Consider the following 19,315-nt stretch of genomic DNA (forward strand, 5'->3'; position numbering starts at 1 on the left):
ATGCACTTGTGTGGATGTAATGTCTTCTGGTGGGAATAAGTGCTGGGGGATATGGTGAGGTTCATTTAACTGGTGTCTGTAAATGGACACAAGCTGCCCCCACTTCAGACTTTAACTCAAAGTAGCTTGGATAAAAGTTACACCAGAATGACTTTGTAGATTTGCAGTTTATTAACATATTCTTTAGTTATGCTGCCAAACAAACTGCAGCAGCAAAACTGCCACTAACTCTACGTGAATCTGTGGATGTGGAACTGTATGCGTCACTCAGTGGATTAACATTTTGCCAAGATTGGTTTTGCTTTGTTCCCATTGCTTAGCAAAATGGACTGCCACCTGAGACCTTGAATTTAATGGAGTAGGTGTTGATAATGGTTAGATGGATGGATGGATGGATGAAGGAGTGAATAATATCCAGGGTTACGATTCAGTATTTATGCCTGTGCTGATCAATTGCCCCTAAATTACTTCATTTGCAGTGCGTTTTAAGTCATGGGACTCTGAAATGTATTAATAGTTTTGAGCTGTAAGGCTACTAAAATAACCAGATGAAAACCTTGCTGGCATGTTTACTGGAGGAAATGCTGGGTGACACGAGGGCCAAAGAAATCATGTAAAACTAAACAACCAATGGAAAATGGCAAGGCACGCTCTTCATGCCTAAACAAAGAAAGGCAGAACATGTCTGCAAGAAGGGAATTGAAAACTAAAACATAAAATTTAAAAAAGTTCCTTCAACTTTAGTTTGAAATGGTGAAACATCCTTGACAGGTCCTTTAACTGGGATAATTGGAGTTTGTGTAAAGGAGTGAAACAGAATCACCACCTATGCTGCTTTCTAGGTAGAGAAAAATCAATGTCCCTAACTTCACTGAAGGCTTCAGAAGGACCACTAAGGGGCAATTACTTTTAGACTACTTTGTTCCTCTGAACCTGGGCATATTTCTTCTATAAAGCAGGAGTATCCTGAAAAAAGGAGTCACTTAAGTTATTACACAAAACTCCTTCAAATTATAAAATGGCTAGAGCTTGCTCTTCCCGTTGTCCATACTCACAGATCCAGACCACAGGGAAATTCTACTTCAGGTTCAATGAGCAGTATTTCAGGATAGAGCACAAGGATTGCGCTGGTAGAGGCCCAGGAATGAGCACTGGTCCTATTTCTGCCAGATCAACATGTCATGCTAGAAATTTTTACTTAAGTTATATGTCAAGATTATTTGTTAGATGCCCTTCAACTACCTTTCCTCCACAATGAGAAACCAAGACACCCTCTTCACCCATTTCCTCTAAGTAGGATAACTCAACATAGCACAAATGCATTATGGGTAAGGAAACTGATGTAAATAGTCAGCTGTCTCTTCTCCTTTGATATCCTTACAAGATTTCTCTGTTTGGGAGAAAATATGCTTAATGGTGCTCACAGGAAGATTTCTCCTTTCAGGAGCAAAATAAAGTTAAAGAGGAGATAAGATGTAAGGATGCTGCCAAGCATATGAAAATGTGCTCTAAATGAATAACAACAAAGGAGTCTCAGACTGGGCATTTCCCTTCTGCAATGGATTTTTTTTCACACAGTTGGCAATGATTTTGATACACATCTACCTGTTTCAAAAACGTCAGAGGAACCAAACATGCCTGCTTCCAAAATGCAAGATTTAGACAGTTCTACAACAGATAGAGATATGGTTTTCTTGTTACTCAAATCTGAAAATAAGGACATTTTTTTCATGACTAGTTTACACTGTGTGGAATAGAGGTTCCCATATTACCAAATATGCCTAAGATGCAATGGGTGCTTCAATGAGATGCAAGTCCTCCACCACCATAAAAAGTGCATCAAAGCTCAGAACTAACTCCTTACAACATAACATAAAGGCTCCAACACAGATTACAATGCTGTCCCCTCCTATTGTAAACATTGACCCTGTCTTTGGACACCCCCCCCAGAGAATGTTGTAAACAGTGATCCTCTCTTTGGACATCCCCCCAGAGAATGTTGTAAACAGTGATGCTGTCTTTGGACACCCTCCCAGAGAAATTGTAAACAGTGATCCTGTCTTTGGACACCCCCCCCGAGAATGTTGTAAACAGTGATGCTGTCTTTGGACACCCCCCCCAGAGAATGTTGTAAACAGTGATGCTGTCTTTGGACAACCCCCCCAGAGAATGTTGTAAACAGTGATGCTGTCTTTGGACACCCCCCCACAGAGAATGTACTTATTGAGCTGGGAAAATGTGGAAAACAATTAGTGTTTGTCTGTTTGTCTGTCTGCTTGTTTGTTCATTTGTTTTGTTAACTGAGTAAGATGGTTGGACCAAACAAGGATCCTTTCAGCCACGAACTGGCCTTGGAGGCAGAAACATGGTTACATTGAGTTTGCAGAAAGTGAGATTACAGTGTTGACATATAAGCAGCTGAAAAGATGGCATAACTCTACGAAATTACACTGATATGCATCTAAAAATTTCTGTATAATGTAAATAAACACGTTGTGTTCCTATATACAATATTTAGAGCAAACAGTTTGAAATTGAGTAAAACATTGCATATGTTACATGTTGCAGTGTTCCAAAACCATTTGTTGCATTTTATAAGGGAAGGAAAAGGTGGCACTATGCTAGCAAGGGTAATTGCACACACTTAACCTTATCAGTGAGATAAGCCTGTAATTGCTTGCTAAACAACACTGGTTCCTTTGTCTTTTAAAGCCCATGTGTATCCCATGAGGTTGGAGCGATTTTACAGAAGGCTTTGTCAGTTACACGGTGTGCGTGAGGGTTACTGTAAATGGTCCTGATCTGGGTATGTTAGGTTGTAAATGGGGCTTGTGATTAGTAATGTAGTTTTGAATGGGTACAGCAGTTTTCACTGCAGGTCATTTAGTATTTTGGAAGTTTTCACTCTGGTGCTCCCTTCTGCTTGAGGAATAGATGAATCTTAATATCTTGTTCTGCTGCTGTTTGAATAGTGGCAGTATTTTGTGTGTGTGTGTGTGTGTGTGTGTGTGTGTGTGTGTGTGTGTGTGTGTGTTTGTGTGTGTGTATATGTGTGTGTGTGTGTGTGTGTGTGTGTGTGTGTGCGTGTGTGTGTGCGCGGGCGTGTTTGTGTGTGTGTGTGTGTGTGTGTGTGTGTGTGTGTGTGTGTGTGTGCGCATGTTTGCGTGTGTGTGTGTGTGTGTGTGTGTGTGTGTGTGTGTGTGTGTGTGTGTGTGTGTGTGTGTGTGAGCATGGGGGGTTAGAATGATCAGAGGGAGGGCACATTCTAGCCTTGGAATAAGCACATTTTGGCCAGTAGATGCATGCCCTTCAGTAATTAAGCGGCGGGAGATTTTGTAAGACAGTTTTGATTGACCCAGAACTTTAACTGTTGTTCTTCTAAATGTTAATGTTTGATCAAGGATCAGTCCTAAATATGTTTTTTGTGTATGAGAGGATTGTGTGTCATTTATTTCTTGCATTGTTGTTTTTACGGATGTTAGTCCCTGCTGTGCCCCAAGTATTGTTACTGAAAACGTTTTGTTTATTTTTCCTTTCTTCCTTTTCTGTCATCACATCATATTGGTTAGGCCAGCTTTTTCTGGAATCCACAGTCCCATCTCTGCAACAGTGATACTTTTAGTTGGATGTTTTCCACACAGCTGATAATCTTATTTGGGAAATGTGAATATTTATGGGTAGTGAATTCTCCTTCCACCACCATATGTCAGTTGTACTTAAGAAATTGTTCTACCTGCCCCAACTAATTACTACAAACATATACTCCATATCCAAGGAAGACACTGCTCCTCTCATAGGTTCATAGGTGTATACTAGGCTAACGACCACAAGGGGCTTTTGGATTTGTCTGACAAGTTTTGGTACTCTTGATAAGTGTAAGCAGGGGCCTGGGAGGTGAAACATTTACAAGCAGGGACCTGGGAGATGAACCATTTACAGGTTACCTGTGTCCATTAGAGACATAGGTGCAAAACCAGGGATGAATTTCTTGTTCCCCATCCAACTGTCCAAGTTGCACTTGAATTCGATTAGGCAGGAACTCTGCTTCACATGGATGGGTAGCCTGATTCAGAGAAGGAATAGTCTCTGGGATACATACCTGCCACTCTAGCAGGTCCTATTTATATCAAAAAGAAATCCAAGGCAGAAGGTCATGAGCAGAAGCTGTTTTATTTGGTAAAACCACTTAAAAACAAAACAAAAAATTCATATATATTCCGCCACCAATGCTGGTTTGCATGATATGAATATTTTCCTGTTTAAGGAATATTAGGTTGCTTAGCTCTTCCTCACTTAAATTATTCTTACTATTGCATTGCCCCTTAACAGCATTCCTTATATCAAGTTTACAGACTTTCTCATATAACCCTAAAATAGGGAGTAGAGGTGGGTTAAAGGTGGCAGGCATTCTACTATGGCAGAAGGCGGTGGTGACTGCAATGGATCTCAGCTCCTTTTCAGTAACATAGCTGAGGGAACACCAAATAACTAGATGGGAAACTTGACTTTGATTACTGAAGTGCTTTCACAGAAAATGGATTCATTAACAAAAACGGGAAAACCTGACAGTTGCTAACAAAACACAGGCCCAGTCAGCTTTTTTTCTCCCTTAGAACAGGGAGCAGGATGTCTTCAACCAAATGCATTGCAAAACCGGACCCTTGTGACCATGGTGAGGGGCTCTCCTTCTCAAGAGAGTGTGCTGGACACTATAGCAAGGACCCGTGACATGGATGGTTTTATTAATGTTGGAAACAGAGGAATTTCTTCACCTTCTACTATACCTATGCTAAAAGACTGGTTACTAAACAACTTTGGCTTTCAAAGGAACAACCTACAGGGTGGGGATGAAATTTTTTCTTATAACTTAAAGTTGTTTGACTACAAGTTAGTGAAATAAAAGAAAACACAACTTGAGAACAGTTACTTACCTGACTGCATTAAAAATAAAATGGTCCCAAAGGGGTTTAGGTTATGGAAGTACTCTGTGGGTCTGGAACCTGGTTCCCCCCTTGCACACTTAACTTATTCAACTTTTTGATAGACACGGATGTGAATTCCTGGAAGTTTTGGTTAAACACAACAATAAGTTCATTGAAGCTCTTGAGGGGAGATGAACCATCTTGACAGTAAAATAAAGGAAGACATTGCTTTCAAAAGGTATAAATTTGAATACCAAAGGGTTTTTTTCTAGTATTGACAACCAAGTGCATATTTTATGTGAAAAGAAAACTGGCAAACTAGAAAGGCACAGCTTGGATTACACTAATGGGACTGTTTACCCCCTCCCCAAGTGGTTAAACTTTGGGGAAAAATTTTTTTCAAAATCATGCATTTGGAAAGAATAATCGGGAGAATGGTTCAACTAACCAAAGGAAATGGAATGGTCAAACAATCAAAATAAGAATGTAAAAAGGAATAACAGTTATCTCAACATTAATAATGCCAATATTCCAGTTAGGAGATCTGAAAGGAATAAAGAGAGACAACAACAAAACCAACAAAATCAAATGAACACAACCTCTGGCAATGGACAGGTTTTTCGGAAGGTCCCCAATGTGCAGAAGTGGACATGATCGAACTGGTTCACTGCATTAGCAAACAAGGAGAGGGGCCAGGTTGGGGGAGCTGAATATGCATTCTGGCTTGATTTATGGCATTGTAATTTAAGAGAGGTTTCTGACCGCAGAAATTTTAAGTTTGGGTACCACAGAGAATAATTTAAACCAAGATGCACTTAACAGTCCTGTCATTGTTAAAAATTCTTGTGATGATTTTTTTTTATAATTTCTCTGATTCTACAATTGATGCAGGTATTGCTGACTTTCTTAGTAAGGGTTTAACTTTTGTACCTGCGAAGAGGGCAAACTTAGCAAACACTTTAATGGACTTTAAACACTACCTAAGTAAACTGAATTTTAGAATTATGCTGGGGGAGAATGACAGGCCTGATCATTTTTACATACCTAGTACCCTTAATCCATCCTTACACCCTATTTTAGGGTTATATCAGATAGTTTGCAAACTTGACATAAGGAATGCTTTTATGGGGCAATGCAATGGTAAGAATAATTTGAGTGAGGAAGAGTTAAGCAACCTAAGATTCCTTAAACAGCAAAAAGTTTGCATCATAAAACCCAACATTGGTGGGGGAATATATATGAATTTTTTTTGGTTTGTTTTTAAGTGGTTTTACCAAATAAAACAGTTGCTGCTCATGACCTTCTGCAATGGGTTTGTTTTGGTTTTGAAGCTTCTTGGATTTTGTTTAACCAGGTCCTATTTATATCACATGCAAGGTTTAAGTCTTTAGAATGGGTAATTCTGATGTTGTTTATTTTTCAGATATGCAGGAGGTCCATCAGAGTGGGGTCTGACAATGCCTTTAGATCAGGCATAGATCTCCCCTCAACTGCCTGTAGGTGACAGAATACAGGGATAGGGCCTTGAGATGGTCTACATAGGACATGTTACTTATACCCTGTATTCTTTTAGTGAGAAACCTCTGTAGATGTTCCAATTGTTGGATGTGCCTGGTTAGGTACATACCAAAGGGGAAATTGTACTCAATAATAGGTCTGATGAATGCCAAATACAATGGAATAATGACCTTTTTGGACCTAGATGCTGCACCTTTGTTTATAAGCTGCATAACATAGAACGATTTCCTCACTACTGAAGACATGTGATGATCAACGGCTAGATTACTGTGTGTGTCCCCACGTCTGTAACTACTGGGTCAACCCTAAGGGATGTGTGGTCAATATTATAGTTACCAGGGGTGGATGACTTGCCAAGGGATACTATTATTAATTTCTTGGCACATCCCTAATTATGCCTGTAACAGAATACAGTGTCCCCTTTGGTGTATTCAGCTCTAAACACATCACCAAACTTGAAATGCTTTCTAACCAAAAAAAATCTTAGGTACAAGTTCCTTAAGTTACACAGATTGATTAACAGCCTTTGGGCTGTGTGGTCAGATCCTAGATACAGATGGGGGAACAAAAAGCTGGATTTTCAATGTCTAGGCTCCGAATTGTCTATTTGACTGATTACACAGTAATAACCTATGTTCCTATGAACCTATAATCTGCTGCCTGAAATATGAAATTTGGCTAGCAGGCAGCAGCAGTCTCCATACTACAGACAAAATATAGTTGCTTAAGTCCTATTTACCTGTAACAGTAGATGTTCAACAAACACACTGCCTTACTGACATATGGGTAGTAGTGCCTGCTGCCCTACCTCTGGCTCAGAACTCCTCCCACTGTCTGTCTGTGGGTGTGATCAACCAAACACCTGGCAGTACAGCAGCTGCCTTTCAGACTCACAGACAGTACCCATTCAGTTTTCTAAAGTCCAGTAGGAAATGAAGATGAAAATGCAAACTTTGTGAAAACGTACTACTCCAAACCAAAAACCAAACACACACACACACATAACAATATAGGTCACTGCATAAGTAAATGGCAACTCTAACACCCAACTATGTACATCCAAAAAGGGGAGGTACTGCCCATAAGGCAGTGTGTTCTAAAAACATACTGTTGCAGGTAAGTAGGACTTACACAACTGTACTATGTTCAACAAGCACACTGCTTTATTGGCAGATGGGTAGATTCCCAAAGCTTACCCAACCTGGAAGGAGGATGGTTGAGTGTCCAGGAGCCCCTGGAGAATGGCCCCAGTGAAGTCAGCTCTGGATTTAGATAAGGCTTCCAGATTGTAGTACTTCGTAAAAAGGTATGGGCAGAGGACCAAGTCACTACCCCTAGAATACTTCTAAAGTTCACTCTTTTCCAATTAGTTACTTGAAGTGTAAAAGGCCCTGGTGGAATGCACCTTTACATTGCCTGGATTTGCCTTGCCATGGTGGGTGTAACAAAAAACAATACCACTGGACAACCAATATACAATGGTTTGCTTAGAGACAGGTTGACCCTTCTTTATCCTGTGTAGGAAATAAAAAGCCTTTTAACTTTCCTGAAGAGTTTTGTCTTATCAAGGTAGTACCTGAGCTGTTGATGCATATCCAAGGTATGAAGTAACATCCACTGTAAGGTAACATCCACTGTAAGTGGCCCTGTGGTCTAGCTGCTCATCGCACTTCTCGACTCCTGCCCGGGTGCTCCCTTATTTTTCTTGCATAAGTCAAGTAAACCCAAGTCAGGAAACAAAACAAACTACCTGTCCTGATAACCTGTGAAGACACCTCTACCAGGCAACGGGCCTTTAGACTGGTTATCGCCTTTCCATAAGAAGCCTCAGTGTATGTTAACTACACTACTATATATAACTTTGTAATATATTTGCCTTTAACTTATGAGAGTTATACTTGCATGCCGTGCGAAAGCAGCTGACCACAGCCTGCTTGCACCACTCACCCCCCTAAGTTCTCCCAATATTCTCTCCCTATGCCCAACTAGACTTCCTTTAGTAAACTAGGTATCCCTGCTGCAATTTCTCCCGTTGCCTCTAGGTGGCACTATAAGGATAAGGCGTATGAAGAGTTGTATAAAAGGTTGGACACTAAGGAGGGAGAAAAGGACCTGTACCGATTGGCTAGACAGAGGGACCGAGCTAGTAAAGATGTGCAGCAGGTAAGGGTGATAAAGGATAATGAGGGAAACATACTCACAAGCGAGGAGAATGTGTTGAGCAGATGGAAAGAGTACTTTGAGGGGTTAAAGAATGAAGAAAATGATAGGGAGAGAAGGTTGGATGATGTGCGGATAGTGAATCATGAAGTGCAGTGAATTAGCAAGGAGGAAGTAAGGATAGCTATGAAGAGGATGAAGAATGGAAAGGCTGTTAGTCCAGATGACATACCTGTGGAAGCATGGAGGTGTTTAGGTGAAATGGCAGTGGAGTTTTTAACTAGACTGTTTAATGAAATCTTGGAAAGTGAGAGGTTGCCTGAGGAATGGAGAAAAAGTGTTTTGTTACCGATTTTTAAGAATAAGGGTGATGTGCAGAGCTGTAGTAACTACAGAGGGATTAAACTGATCAGTCACAGCATGAAGTTATGGGAAACAGTAGTGGAGGCTAGGTTAAGAAGGGAGGTGATGATTAGTGATCAGCAGTATGGTTTCATGCCAGGAAAGAGCACTACAGATGCAATGTTTGCTCTGAGAGTGTTGATGGAGAAGTACAGAGAAGGTCAGAAGGAGTTGCATTGTGTCTTTGTGGATTTAGAGAAAGCATATGACAGGGTGCCTAGAGAGGAGTTGTGGTATTGTATGAGGAAGTCGGGAGTGTCAGAGAAGTATGTAAGAGTGGTACAGGATATGTACAAGGGTAGTGTGACAGTGGTGAGGTCTGCGGTGGGAGTGATGGCTGCGTTTAAGGTGGAGGTGGGATTACATCAAGGATCAGCTCTGAGCCCTTTCTTATTTGCAATGGTGATGGACAGGTTGACAGACGAGATCAGACCGGAGTCCCTGTGGACTATGATGTTTGCAGATGACATTGTGATCTGTAGTGAGAGTAGAGAACAGGTGGAGGAGACCCTGGAGAGGTGGAGATATGCTCTAGAGAGAAGAGGAATGAAGATCAGCAGGACTAAGACATAATATTTGTGTGTGAATGAGAGGGAGGACAGAGGAATGGCAAGGATGCAGGGAGTAGAGGTGGCGAAGGTGAATGAGTTTAAGTACTTGGGATCAACAGTTCAGAGTAATGGTGAGTGTGGAAGACAGGTGAAGAAGAGAGTACAGGCAGGATGGAGTGGGTGGAGAAGAGTGTCAGGAGTGATTTGTGACAGACGAGTACCAGTAAGAGTGAAAGGGAAGGTCTACAAGAGGGTAGTGAGACCAGCTATGTTATACGGGTTGGAGACAGTGGCATTGACAAAAAGGCAGGAGTCAGAGCTTGACGTGGTAGAGTTGAAGATGTTAAGATTTGCACTGGGTGTGATGAGGATGGACAGGATTAGGAATAAGTATATTAGAGGGTCAGCCCATGTTGGAAGGTTTGGAGACAAAGTCAGAGAGGCAAGATTACATTTGTTTGGACATGTGCTGAGGAGGGATGCAGAGTATATTGGGAAAAAGATGCTAAGGATGAAGCTGCCAGGTAACAGATAAAGAGGAAGGCCTAAGATAAGGTTTATGGATGTGGTGAGAGAGGACATGCAGACGGATGGTGTGACAGAGCAAGATGCAGAGGACAGGAAGAAGTGGAAACAGTTGATCTGCTGTGGTGACCCCTAATGAGAGCAGCCAAAAGAAGAAGAAGTCTCTAGGTGGCACTATACATCTTCTATAGAAATTTCTCTGAATACATTTCTACTACTAGTGAACTATATAGCTAGACCCTCACTGATCCCCTACCCTGATAAAATTCTCCTTTTTAGCTTGTTTCATATTTGTTCTCCTGCCCCCTAGACTTTTCTCTTGGTTGTTTTTTTTTTAGGCAAGCAAGCTTTACAATACTTACCTTTCTGCTGTAGCCATTGCTACAGTTTCTGATTGTTCTCTTGGTTGCTCCTCCAACATTTGGCTCTATCGCTCTGCTTGCTCTGCAGGCTCACTCCACTCTCCTACCCTACCCCCAATTCCCACCCACCCAGGGTCTCTACATTTATTCTTGAATAGCCACTCACATCTCTCATACAGCCCAATTAAATCTTATTCTAAATCTCCTCCTCCACTAAAAGTCTTAAATAGGCTATCCTCTCCCACTGGGTTTCTGATACACCCATAAACTTTAATCCAGCAAACTAGGTGTAAATGGTCTTGCTACTCAGCTTGTTTCCTATGATTACAAGTGAAATGCAGAAATACATTTTTGTCTAGTGCTTATAGTGTTTTATGCACTTCTGATATATTTGCTATAAATAGTCACTGTTTTGAAACACATTATTCATGTTTTTTTTAGAAGAACAGATATGAATACTTTACCTGGGTCAAAGAAGAGTATCGCTTTAAGAGATGCAAACTCGCTGTCATCAATCTGTATGTCACGTAAAGGTTTAACCAGCTCATCTAGAATTCTAGTAGCTATGCGCTCAATCTCTGCCTCTGGGCCATGTTTTGGAATTATGAAGTCATTTCCTAAAAAAAAAAATGGAAAAGCAAGTGCTAAATATCTTAATATCATAGCAAAACAAAAAGCAGTTGTAAAAAAAAAGTCCAGGATTATTTATTTATTTTTAGCTGGCGTATCACACAATATGAAATTTCAGCAAAGCACACATACTGCAGTACAAAATAAGCTCAGTGAATTTGTTATGATATGCTAATAATGGAACTTGCTAGACCATTACAGTGGCTCAGCCTTTTCATTTTCTGCCTTCCCTGCACACCAGGCACATATCCCTCAAAGGTGGCATTGAGATGGGGAGTGTTGTATGCAATCAACGTATTCCTCATGGCAGGAGTGAGATAGGAGCACAGTACTTTTCTTAATGCCACAAGGAAGTGCTTGCAGGGCTGCTGTGCAATATAAGTGACAAAGTAATAATATTCAAGGTCAGGAGGTCAATCCTGACCTCTATTTATTGTCTGTGAGGAGTTTGGATATCCTCCCTGCAGCTGTTTGGGTTTCTTCCAGGTGGTCCGTGTTTCTGTCCACTACTCTAAACTATAAAGATAAAAAGATGCGCATATAGGTATAACTATAAATATAGATATTAGTTACTCTTGCTGTTATGACCTCGGCTGTAGCTAAAAATGGTCTGAAATGGAGGAGTACATTACCCATTTCAAGTAAGTTAATTTACTTACATTAAATATAAGGATTAGAGATCCTTAAAAATGCATAAGTATAGAAATATCTGAACATGTAGGTGATGAGAAACAAGTGCAAAATCGACAAGGAATCCCCTCCAGAAGAGTGGGATAATTGTTTCAACAGGCCCTTTTAATGCACTTATTAGATACTCTGTACCAGTAAGGTTTTATATTAGGAGTACCATTATCTGAGCACCATCTGACTTCTAACAAAAACAGAATTCAGACTGTGAAAATGGAGCAATTACTAAAGGTAATCAGGGTATTATGACACATATCACTGCCTGACAAAATACATAGAAAATAGATGTTTTGTTGTGTTTTTTTAAAGAACATTAAGGCAAACCCAGAGCTGATTTACAATACATATTAATGATACATTTATGTACATTAAGTAGCAACTTAAATGAAGGGACTTACATTATGACGTCTAAGCAAAAAAAAAAAAGTATCTTCTTAGATGAAGGGATGAGAATGGGAAATAAGGATCACAATGAAGTGCAAGGAAAAAGAAAAAGCTATACCAAATCAAAGGAATCCATACCCGGATTAAACCTTTCATGCAGTGGAAAATCTAGGAGCATATCAGATTTCCAGTCAGAAAAAAATACTCCCTCATCCATCAGAGCAGTAAAACAAAAATGATTCCTTTCTATAAAATCAGCCCACAGAATTTAATATGATTTCCATTGGAATCAAACCTACTTCTGGAAACCAGTAAAAATAAATTCTTCCACTCTTCCTTAGAAGATGAAACATTGAGATAGTCCCTTCATGTATAAAACTCCTTAAGGTATATTACATTGATTTGACTGTAAAACACTCTTATATAACAAGTGCTGTCATTTCTTAACTTGTAGGTTAAATAATCCAGGATAAAGGTGTGTCAGTACTTTAAATGTATTCATACACATGACAATGCAAAATAAAGAGATTGATCCTTCCCAGTATGCACCATATTATGTTTCCAGTATCTGGTGTAACCAGGCATATACCATGCACAATAGTAAAAATCACTTTTTTAAATTATTTATTTATTTAGTATTTGGGTGCAAGGAGATGTGGTAGAATTTAAAAAGTGTCATATTTATGATGGGTTATGATTAAGTTTTGTGTTAGATGCATTCTTTTTAGGTTGACTTGGGCTACATTTGTGAAGGAGAAAGCTACATTCTCAAAGCTGAAATACATTTTCAAAAAATCTTGACTGTGTCACTGCCTTCAGGTTTTCCATGTTTATGTGAAAAACTGCAGCTATATACTTTACAAACGCAAATTATTTCTTACAAAATGGTTACTTCGTGTGATGTCAACAGTCCCTATCAGAAGCTTTACATATATAATCCGCACTTAACACCACTCATTGATAAAATCTGGGAGAATATTTTTTTGTAAAGCCCAGACTAGGGCAAAACATTCCCTACCATCACTGTTAATTAAAAGGTTAAATAAGTAGACATCATTATTCTGATGCTCACGGCAGGTGTTAGCATTTTGGGGGACCCTAGCAAGTATCAAGTTGGGGGCCCTGGACACTTCCACAGAGAGACATTCACAATGATTGACATTTTAGCTCCAGTGATGTTACATTACAACACCCCTATGTGCAGGGTTGACTTTAGGTAAAATGGTGCCATGGATGAAGGGTTTCACAGATTCATATGTTCATAGGCTCGTACAAGATTACTAGGCTAATGGCCCTCGAGATCTTACAAGCCTAGCCATATTTATTCCGAGTTGTCCCAACTGTTGGTATTGAGTCAAGTTCACAGAGGTAAGGGTCTATGGTAGTTGATACAGACTTCTTCTGTTCAGAAGGGACATGTGCACCACCCCAGGAGTGAAACTGCAACCACCCATCCATTGATCTAGGTTGTGTTTGAAGAGGGTAAGGGAGGGGCTCTGTTTCACGTAAACTGGAGGTTTGTTCCACAGAAGTGGTATTCTCTGGGAGATGTATCTATCTCTCCAGCATGACCTGTGCATGTCACAGGCTAGGTTAAGATCCCTAGAGCAACTGACCCTCCTGCAGTTTTACATATGAATGTGTAGCATTTCCATCTGGGCCAGGTCAGAGACTGCCCTGTAAGCCAGGCATAGGTCACCCCATAGCAACCTGTAGGAGGGAGAATACAGTGACAAGGCTTTCAGTCTTTCTGTGAAATACTTGTTTTTTGTAGCCTATAATTTCTTGGTGAGAAACCTCTGTGGTCTTTCCAATTGTTGCAGGTGTCTGGTGAGGTACATGCAAAAGGGTGCATTGTACTCAGTTATTGGTTTGATGAGGGCTGAGTATAATGGAATTACAACATTCTTAGATCTAGATGTGATGCCTTTACTTATAAGATGTGCCATATAGAAGGAATTCCTTACTACTGTGGATACATGTTGGTCAGAGTTTAGGTTGCTATCAATATGAGTACCCAGATCATGTACCACTGGATCTACACTTAAGGGGTCCTGTCTATAATGTAATTAGCAGGGATGTCAGCTTTCCCAAAGGAAATAATGATACATGTCTTTGCATTTAGCTATAATATGTGGCTTTAGCACCAATCATTTTTCTGCATTAACCCTGTCTGCAGTATATTAACATCATTGGGGGGACTCAATGATTGCTCCCAATTTGCAATCATCATCAAACTTTGTCAGTCACAGGCTGTTGAAGTTTTCCTGAACTTCTGAGAAATAAATTCAAAACAGTAAGAGGCCCAGCACATACCCTTGTGGCACTCCACTAGTGACTGGTCTTCCTAGAGGTGAAGTCACTCATTCTGACAGTATGTGCCCTGTCGGTGAGCCAGTTGGCTACCCATCTGGTAATGTAAGGGTTAATTCCCAATTGGGAGAGTTTCCCTATAATACCTGAGTGGGGGATTGTGTCAAATGACTTGGCTAGATCAAGATACACAGTGTGCACTGTCTTTCACCTGTCCAGGGACTTGGTGACTTTCTCAAAGAAGTCAACCATGTTTAACAGGCATGATCTACCTATAACGAATCCGAACCGGGTTGGGTCCAGAGTCTGAAGATTATCCATGTTATTGTTAAATAGGTCCATAATGATTCTTTCCATGGCCTTGCAAATGAGGTTAGTCAATCTTATGGGCCTATAATTTCCAGGGGGGTCTATATTACGTGATTGAATGATTAGGTGATCGAACACCTAAACATCAACCACATAATATCGAAAGCAAAACACAGCGAATGGCCAGTTTAATGCAGGGAAAGATTTCCCTTGGCTGTTCGCTGGATTTTGCCATTTTCTCCACTGTGGAGTGATCTCGGAGTTGGTATATTTATTTAGGGTGTGTGGGGGGGGGCGAAGCTCCCCCCTTTAGTTTGGCTGTAAAGTTAATTTTTTTTTTTGTGGCCGACTGTAACATTTCCCAGTGGCGTTCGCTATTTTGTGGTTCGATATTACGTGGTTGATGTTTAGGTGTTCGATCACCTAATCATTCGATCACATAATATAGATCCTTTCCAGGGTCAGTTGATGGTCCCCCTTTGTGCAGAGGGATTACTGTTGCTGTCTTCCATTCTACCAAAACATAGCCAGTGAGTCTGCTAGGTCATGTTTTAAGTTCATTAAAAGGCAATCTGGGATGTTGTCTGGTCCCATTGATGCCATGTTTTTGGCCTTGGAGAGTGCCGAGATGACTTGCTGTCTTGAGATAATAGGCTGAGGAATGGTGGCAGGCGTACTTTGGAGGATGACTATAGGGGACAAGAGGGGGGGTGAATTTTGCTCCAAATCTGTCAGCTAACATGTTGGCTATTACCTTCAGTTGAGTATGGGTGGTGTAATCCACAATTAGTTCAGCGCATATTTAAGTATTCCCTTTTAGATTTCAGACATAGTTACAGAATGCCTTGTGATTTATCCTTAGCTAGGGAGGCTATTTTTGCTCTGTAATTAGCTTTGGAGGACGTGACAAGATATCTAATTTGTTTGTTTAAGCTAGACAGGGATTTTGACCTCTGCTGAGATGGTTTCCTCTTATTCCTGGATTTTAGTTTCTTTCTCTTGTTGTATAGCCTGTTTATACCAGGGATCTACCAGGATTGATTTTTTTTGGGCAATACCCAGTTTTAATCTGGTCAGGTACGGCCAATTCTATATAACTGCTTAAGTGGTTATACAGGACATTGGTATTACACCTCTGCATAGGAGTCCGTGTTATCTGCATTTGAGGGGGCTTTGAATTGAAACTTCTTATACCATCACTTAGTAAGAGGTAATTTGTCTTTGAAAAGTTCTTAAGCATTTTTGAGTTTGATGGAGTATCTGGTCTTATAATTACATTGAACAGGATGGATTTATGGTTTGATCTTACCAGGCATGACATCACATGAGGGGTGCAATGCTCTGCCATGTTAGTGAGTACTATGTCCATGACATTAGTGCCCCTTGTGGGTGCGCTAACTAGCTTTTCCAGAACATTTACATTGACAAAGTCTAAGAACCTTTGAGCCAGCATGTTTGTAGTCATGTATGTTTCCCAGTTGATGGTAGGATAATTAAAATCACCCATGAGTAAGGTGTTGGGCTGTATGGCAAGTGACTCAAGTATGTCCAGGTATGCTGTATGCTTTTCCTGTTTCATGGCGGTGGACCTACAGCTAGCTATGATGCAGGAAGGGGCTTGCCTATAGCTAATTGGCCAAGGAGTAGCTCAAGAAAGTCATACTGTATGACCAATCTTGAGGTGTACGTATCCTTAATGAAGATGGCTACACCTCTTCCTTTCATTCTTTCGCACTCAGTTTGTGGTCTGAATAGATGGAATGCATTGTAGCCATGCATTGGCAGGGTGCTTTCTGCACCTTTGAACCATGTATCTGTGACTGCACAGATGTCAGCATCTTCCAAAGTAAGGAGTGCTTCCAGGGAGTGCAGTTTCTTGTTTAGACTCCTAGGTTAAACAGCAGTGCCTTGAGTTTATTTAGAGAGCATTCTGATATGTTGTGAGGTTGGTTATGTTGACACTGCCTAAAAATGCACAATAGGGATGGCAAATGCCTTTGCCAGTATCCGAAAGCCTACAGGAGGCAGTTGCAGACCATTTTTGGCAAAGAAGTGTGGCCTGTCAGCCATGTCTTCACAGGCTGACAGATATGGATCCCCTTAGACTGACACCAGAAGCTAAGCCAATTGTTAAAACCAATAATTTTTTTTGTTTGTATTGTGGCATCATCCTTGGAGAAGTTAGAATGATGCTTAAGGCTAGGCTTATACCTGCCTGTCATGCATAATCGGAGAGTTTAGTCATGTCTCTCTTCATATAGTCCACTGAGGTACATCTCAAGTCATTCACCCCCACATGGACTATGATGGAGTCAAACCAGTATTTGTGGTTGAGTGACTTGAGTGCTTGAGTGACTCATTGGATCCTGACTACTGACAGGCAGCTAACCGTAACCTGCTCCTTATCCAACCTAGTGAGTGGAACATCCATGTGCCTCACAATGGAGTCACCTATGCCTAGTACATTAGGTTTTGTGGTGTTACACATTATGGGCTTATTTGTTGAAACATGGTTATGGTGGTGCAGCGGTTAGCATTGTCGCCTCACAGCAAGAGGTTTTCCCGTTTGATACTTGGCTGGACCACCTTCTGTGTGGAGTCTGCATGTCCTCCTCATGGTTGAGTGATGTTTAAAGACATGCAGGTAGGTGTGTGCATGAATGGGTGTGCCTTCTTTGAAGGTTGGGCATCGGGCTGGCAACTCGGCACTGTAAAAATCCACTGCCAAACATTAGCGGACCGGAGTTCTGCTGTGGCGACCCCTAACCGGGAAAAGCCAAAAGACATTACTTTTACTGCTGTGTATGTTGTGGTTGATTTTTGCATTGTTATTTGTGCAAGTGGTTTTCATCTGAGAGGCCTCTGATCTTTCGGTAAGTTACTAGTCAGTAGCTCTGCATACGTGGGTTTATGTGTCATGAACTTATTTAGTGTGGGAAGTGTGTGTGTGTGTGTGTGTGTGTGTGTGTGTGTGTGTGTGTGTGTGTGTGTGTGTGTGTGTGTGTGTGTGTTTTGACAACCTGTTTGGCATTCGATTTGTCCTTATGTGAGAGTTTTGCCACCATTTTCATAATGCAACTACATCTCTCAAATAAGTATCTGTTTGTTTCAGGAGTAAGTGGTTTTCAGTATGCATGACACAATTGCTACATAGATATGGGCATCCGGAGGCAATCCGGCTAGCCAGGGAGATGATGAGAAACTGCCTGTCCATGATAGCAGGCTCTTAATGTCTGTATGTTTTATTATGGAAGGGAATGGGTTAATTTGACAGGACTACAAGGAACCTATACATTATGTAGGTTAAGGCTGGCAATAAGGCAACACTGGTCAGTGTGCTGTGCAAATGAGCTGCTCATGGAGTAGCAGAAAAGCTTGGAAGGATTTCACTAACAGCTGTTTAGGAAAAACACACTTTTAGGCTTTTGCATCTATACAGGGCACTGTTAACCACTGCTGCTCGAAGAGCAGCCCCATGCAAACATGAACCTTAATTATGAGCAAAGAGAAACAAGTTTTAAGCTAATTACCAATCAGAAAAGCACACCATAAGCTTTCCACCAGCAGTCCCCAACTCCAACAGGTTAGGTCAGCACACTTCTGCAACAAGGATGCAGAAAAAACATCTTAATGTAGAATAGCTGGTTTGGAGCCTAAGTGTAAAAAAACATACGGACTACCTACAACTAACAGATACAATGTAATACAGTGCATTTAACTACTTAAAGGAGCAGTAGAGAGTACAATTTTTTTTAAACTGCTGAAGTACAGTCACAGTATATACGAGAAGTGCAAAAACGTACTTAGAGCCCTTTTGCGTGCTTTCCAGCTCAGACATGGTCCTGGCTGACTGTAGCTTTAGGATGACATCCAATCCATTACCTCATAATACCTTGGAGGTAGAAAAAAAGGGACACAAAATACTGCTATCCACTAGCTCACATCTTGGAAAAAGTAACCCGGAGTATTGCAACTTAACTGACATCTGCTACATGCCCTCAGCTGCTCTGAACAGGAAAAAAACATTTCCTTTGTGGCTACATGCTACATTTGTTTTCCTCAGGGGCCTCCCTTGCAGCAGGTCGTCTGAAACCCCAGGGGGCCATGGGTTTCACAGGTGTCTCATACTGGTTGTGCTGACACTATACTAGCTGTAGATAAGAGTAAGCTAAACCATTTTTTAGGGAAACTGCATCCCCCAATGAAAACCCTGTAAGGCACATAGGAAGTAATAAGTTGAGGTATGTTACAACATATAGTAGGAGAACAAGTGATGTGAGGAAGATTATTTCTTAGAAATGGGATCTCATAGGAGCCATGTCAGAAATCAGTCATCTACTCTGTGATAAACTGAATTTTCCATATAGAAATTGTCAGAATCTAAAAAGGAGGCTATGTTAAAAGCTATGAAGCTCAGGAATCTAAAAAGGAGCCTATGTTACAAAGCTATGAAGCTCAGGAATCTAAAAAGGAGGCTATGTTACAAACCTATGAAGCTCGGGAATCTAAAAAGGAGGCTATGTTACAAAGCTATGAAGCTCAGGAATCTAAA

The 19,315-nt window shown here is 40.8% G+C and overlaps 1 protein-coding gene across 2 annotated transcripts in view; it reads right to left on the reverse strand.

Moving 5' to 3' along the window:
* The window catches only part of LOC122810440 (hepatocyte nuclear factor 4-beta-like), a 954,244-nt gene that overhangs the window by 83,323 nt on the left and 851,606 nt on the right, over window positions 1-19,315 (reverse strand). For both annotated transcript variants that reach the window (XM_044082058.1, XM_044082059.1), the window contains exon 7: window positions 10,905-11,057. In XM_044082058.1, the coding sequence (XP_043937993.1) occupies window positions 10,905-11,057 (153 nt within the window). The remainder of the gene's footprint in view (window positions 1-10,904; window positions 11,058-19,315) is intronic.

The sequence above is a fragment of the Protopterus annectens genome, chromosome 8.part1 (genome assembly GCF_019279795.1).
Source record: "Protopterus annectens isolate FY-2018-M chromosome 8.part1, PAN1.0, whole genome shotgun sequence".
Taxonomy (NCBI): Eukaryota; Metazoa; Chordata; order Ceratodontiformes; family Protopteridae; genus Protopterus; species Protopterus annectens.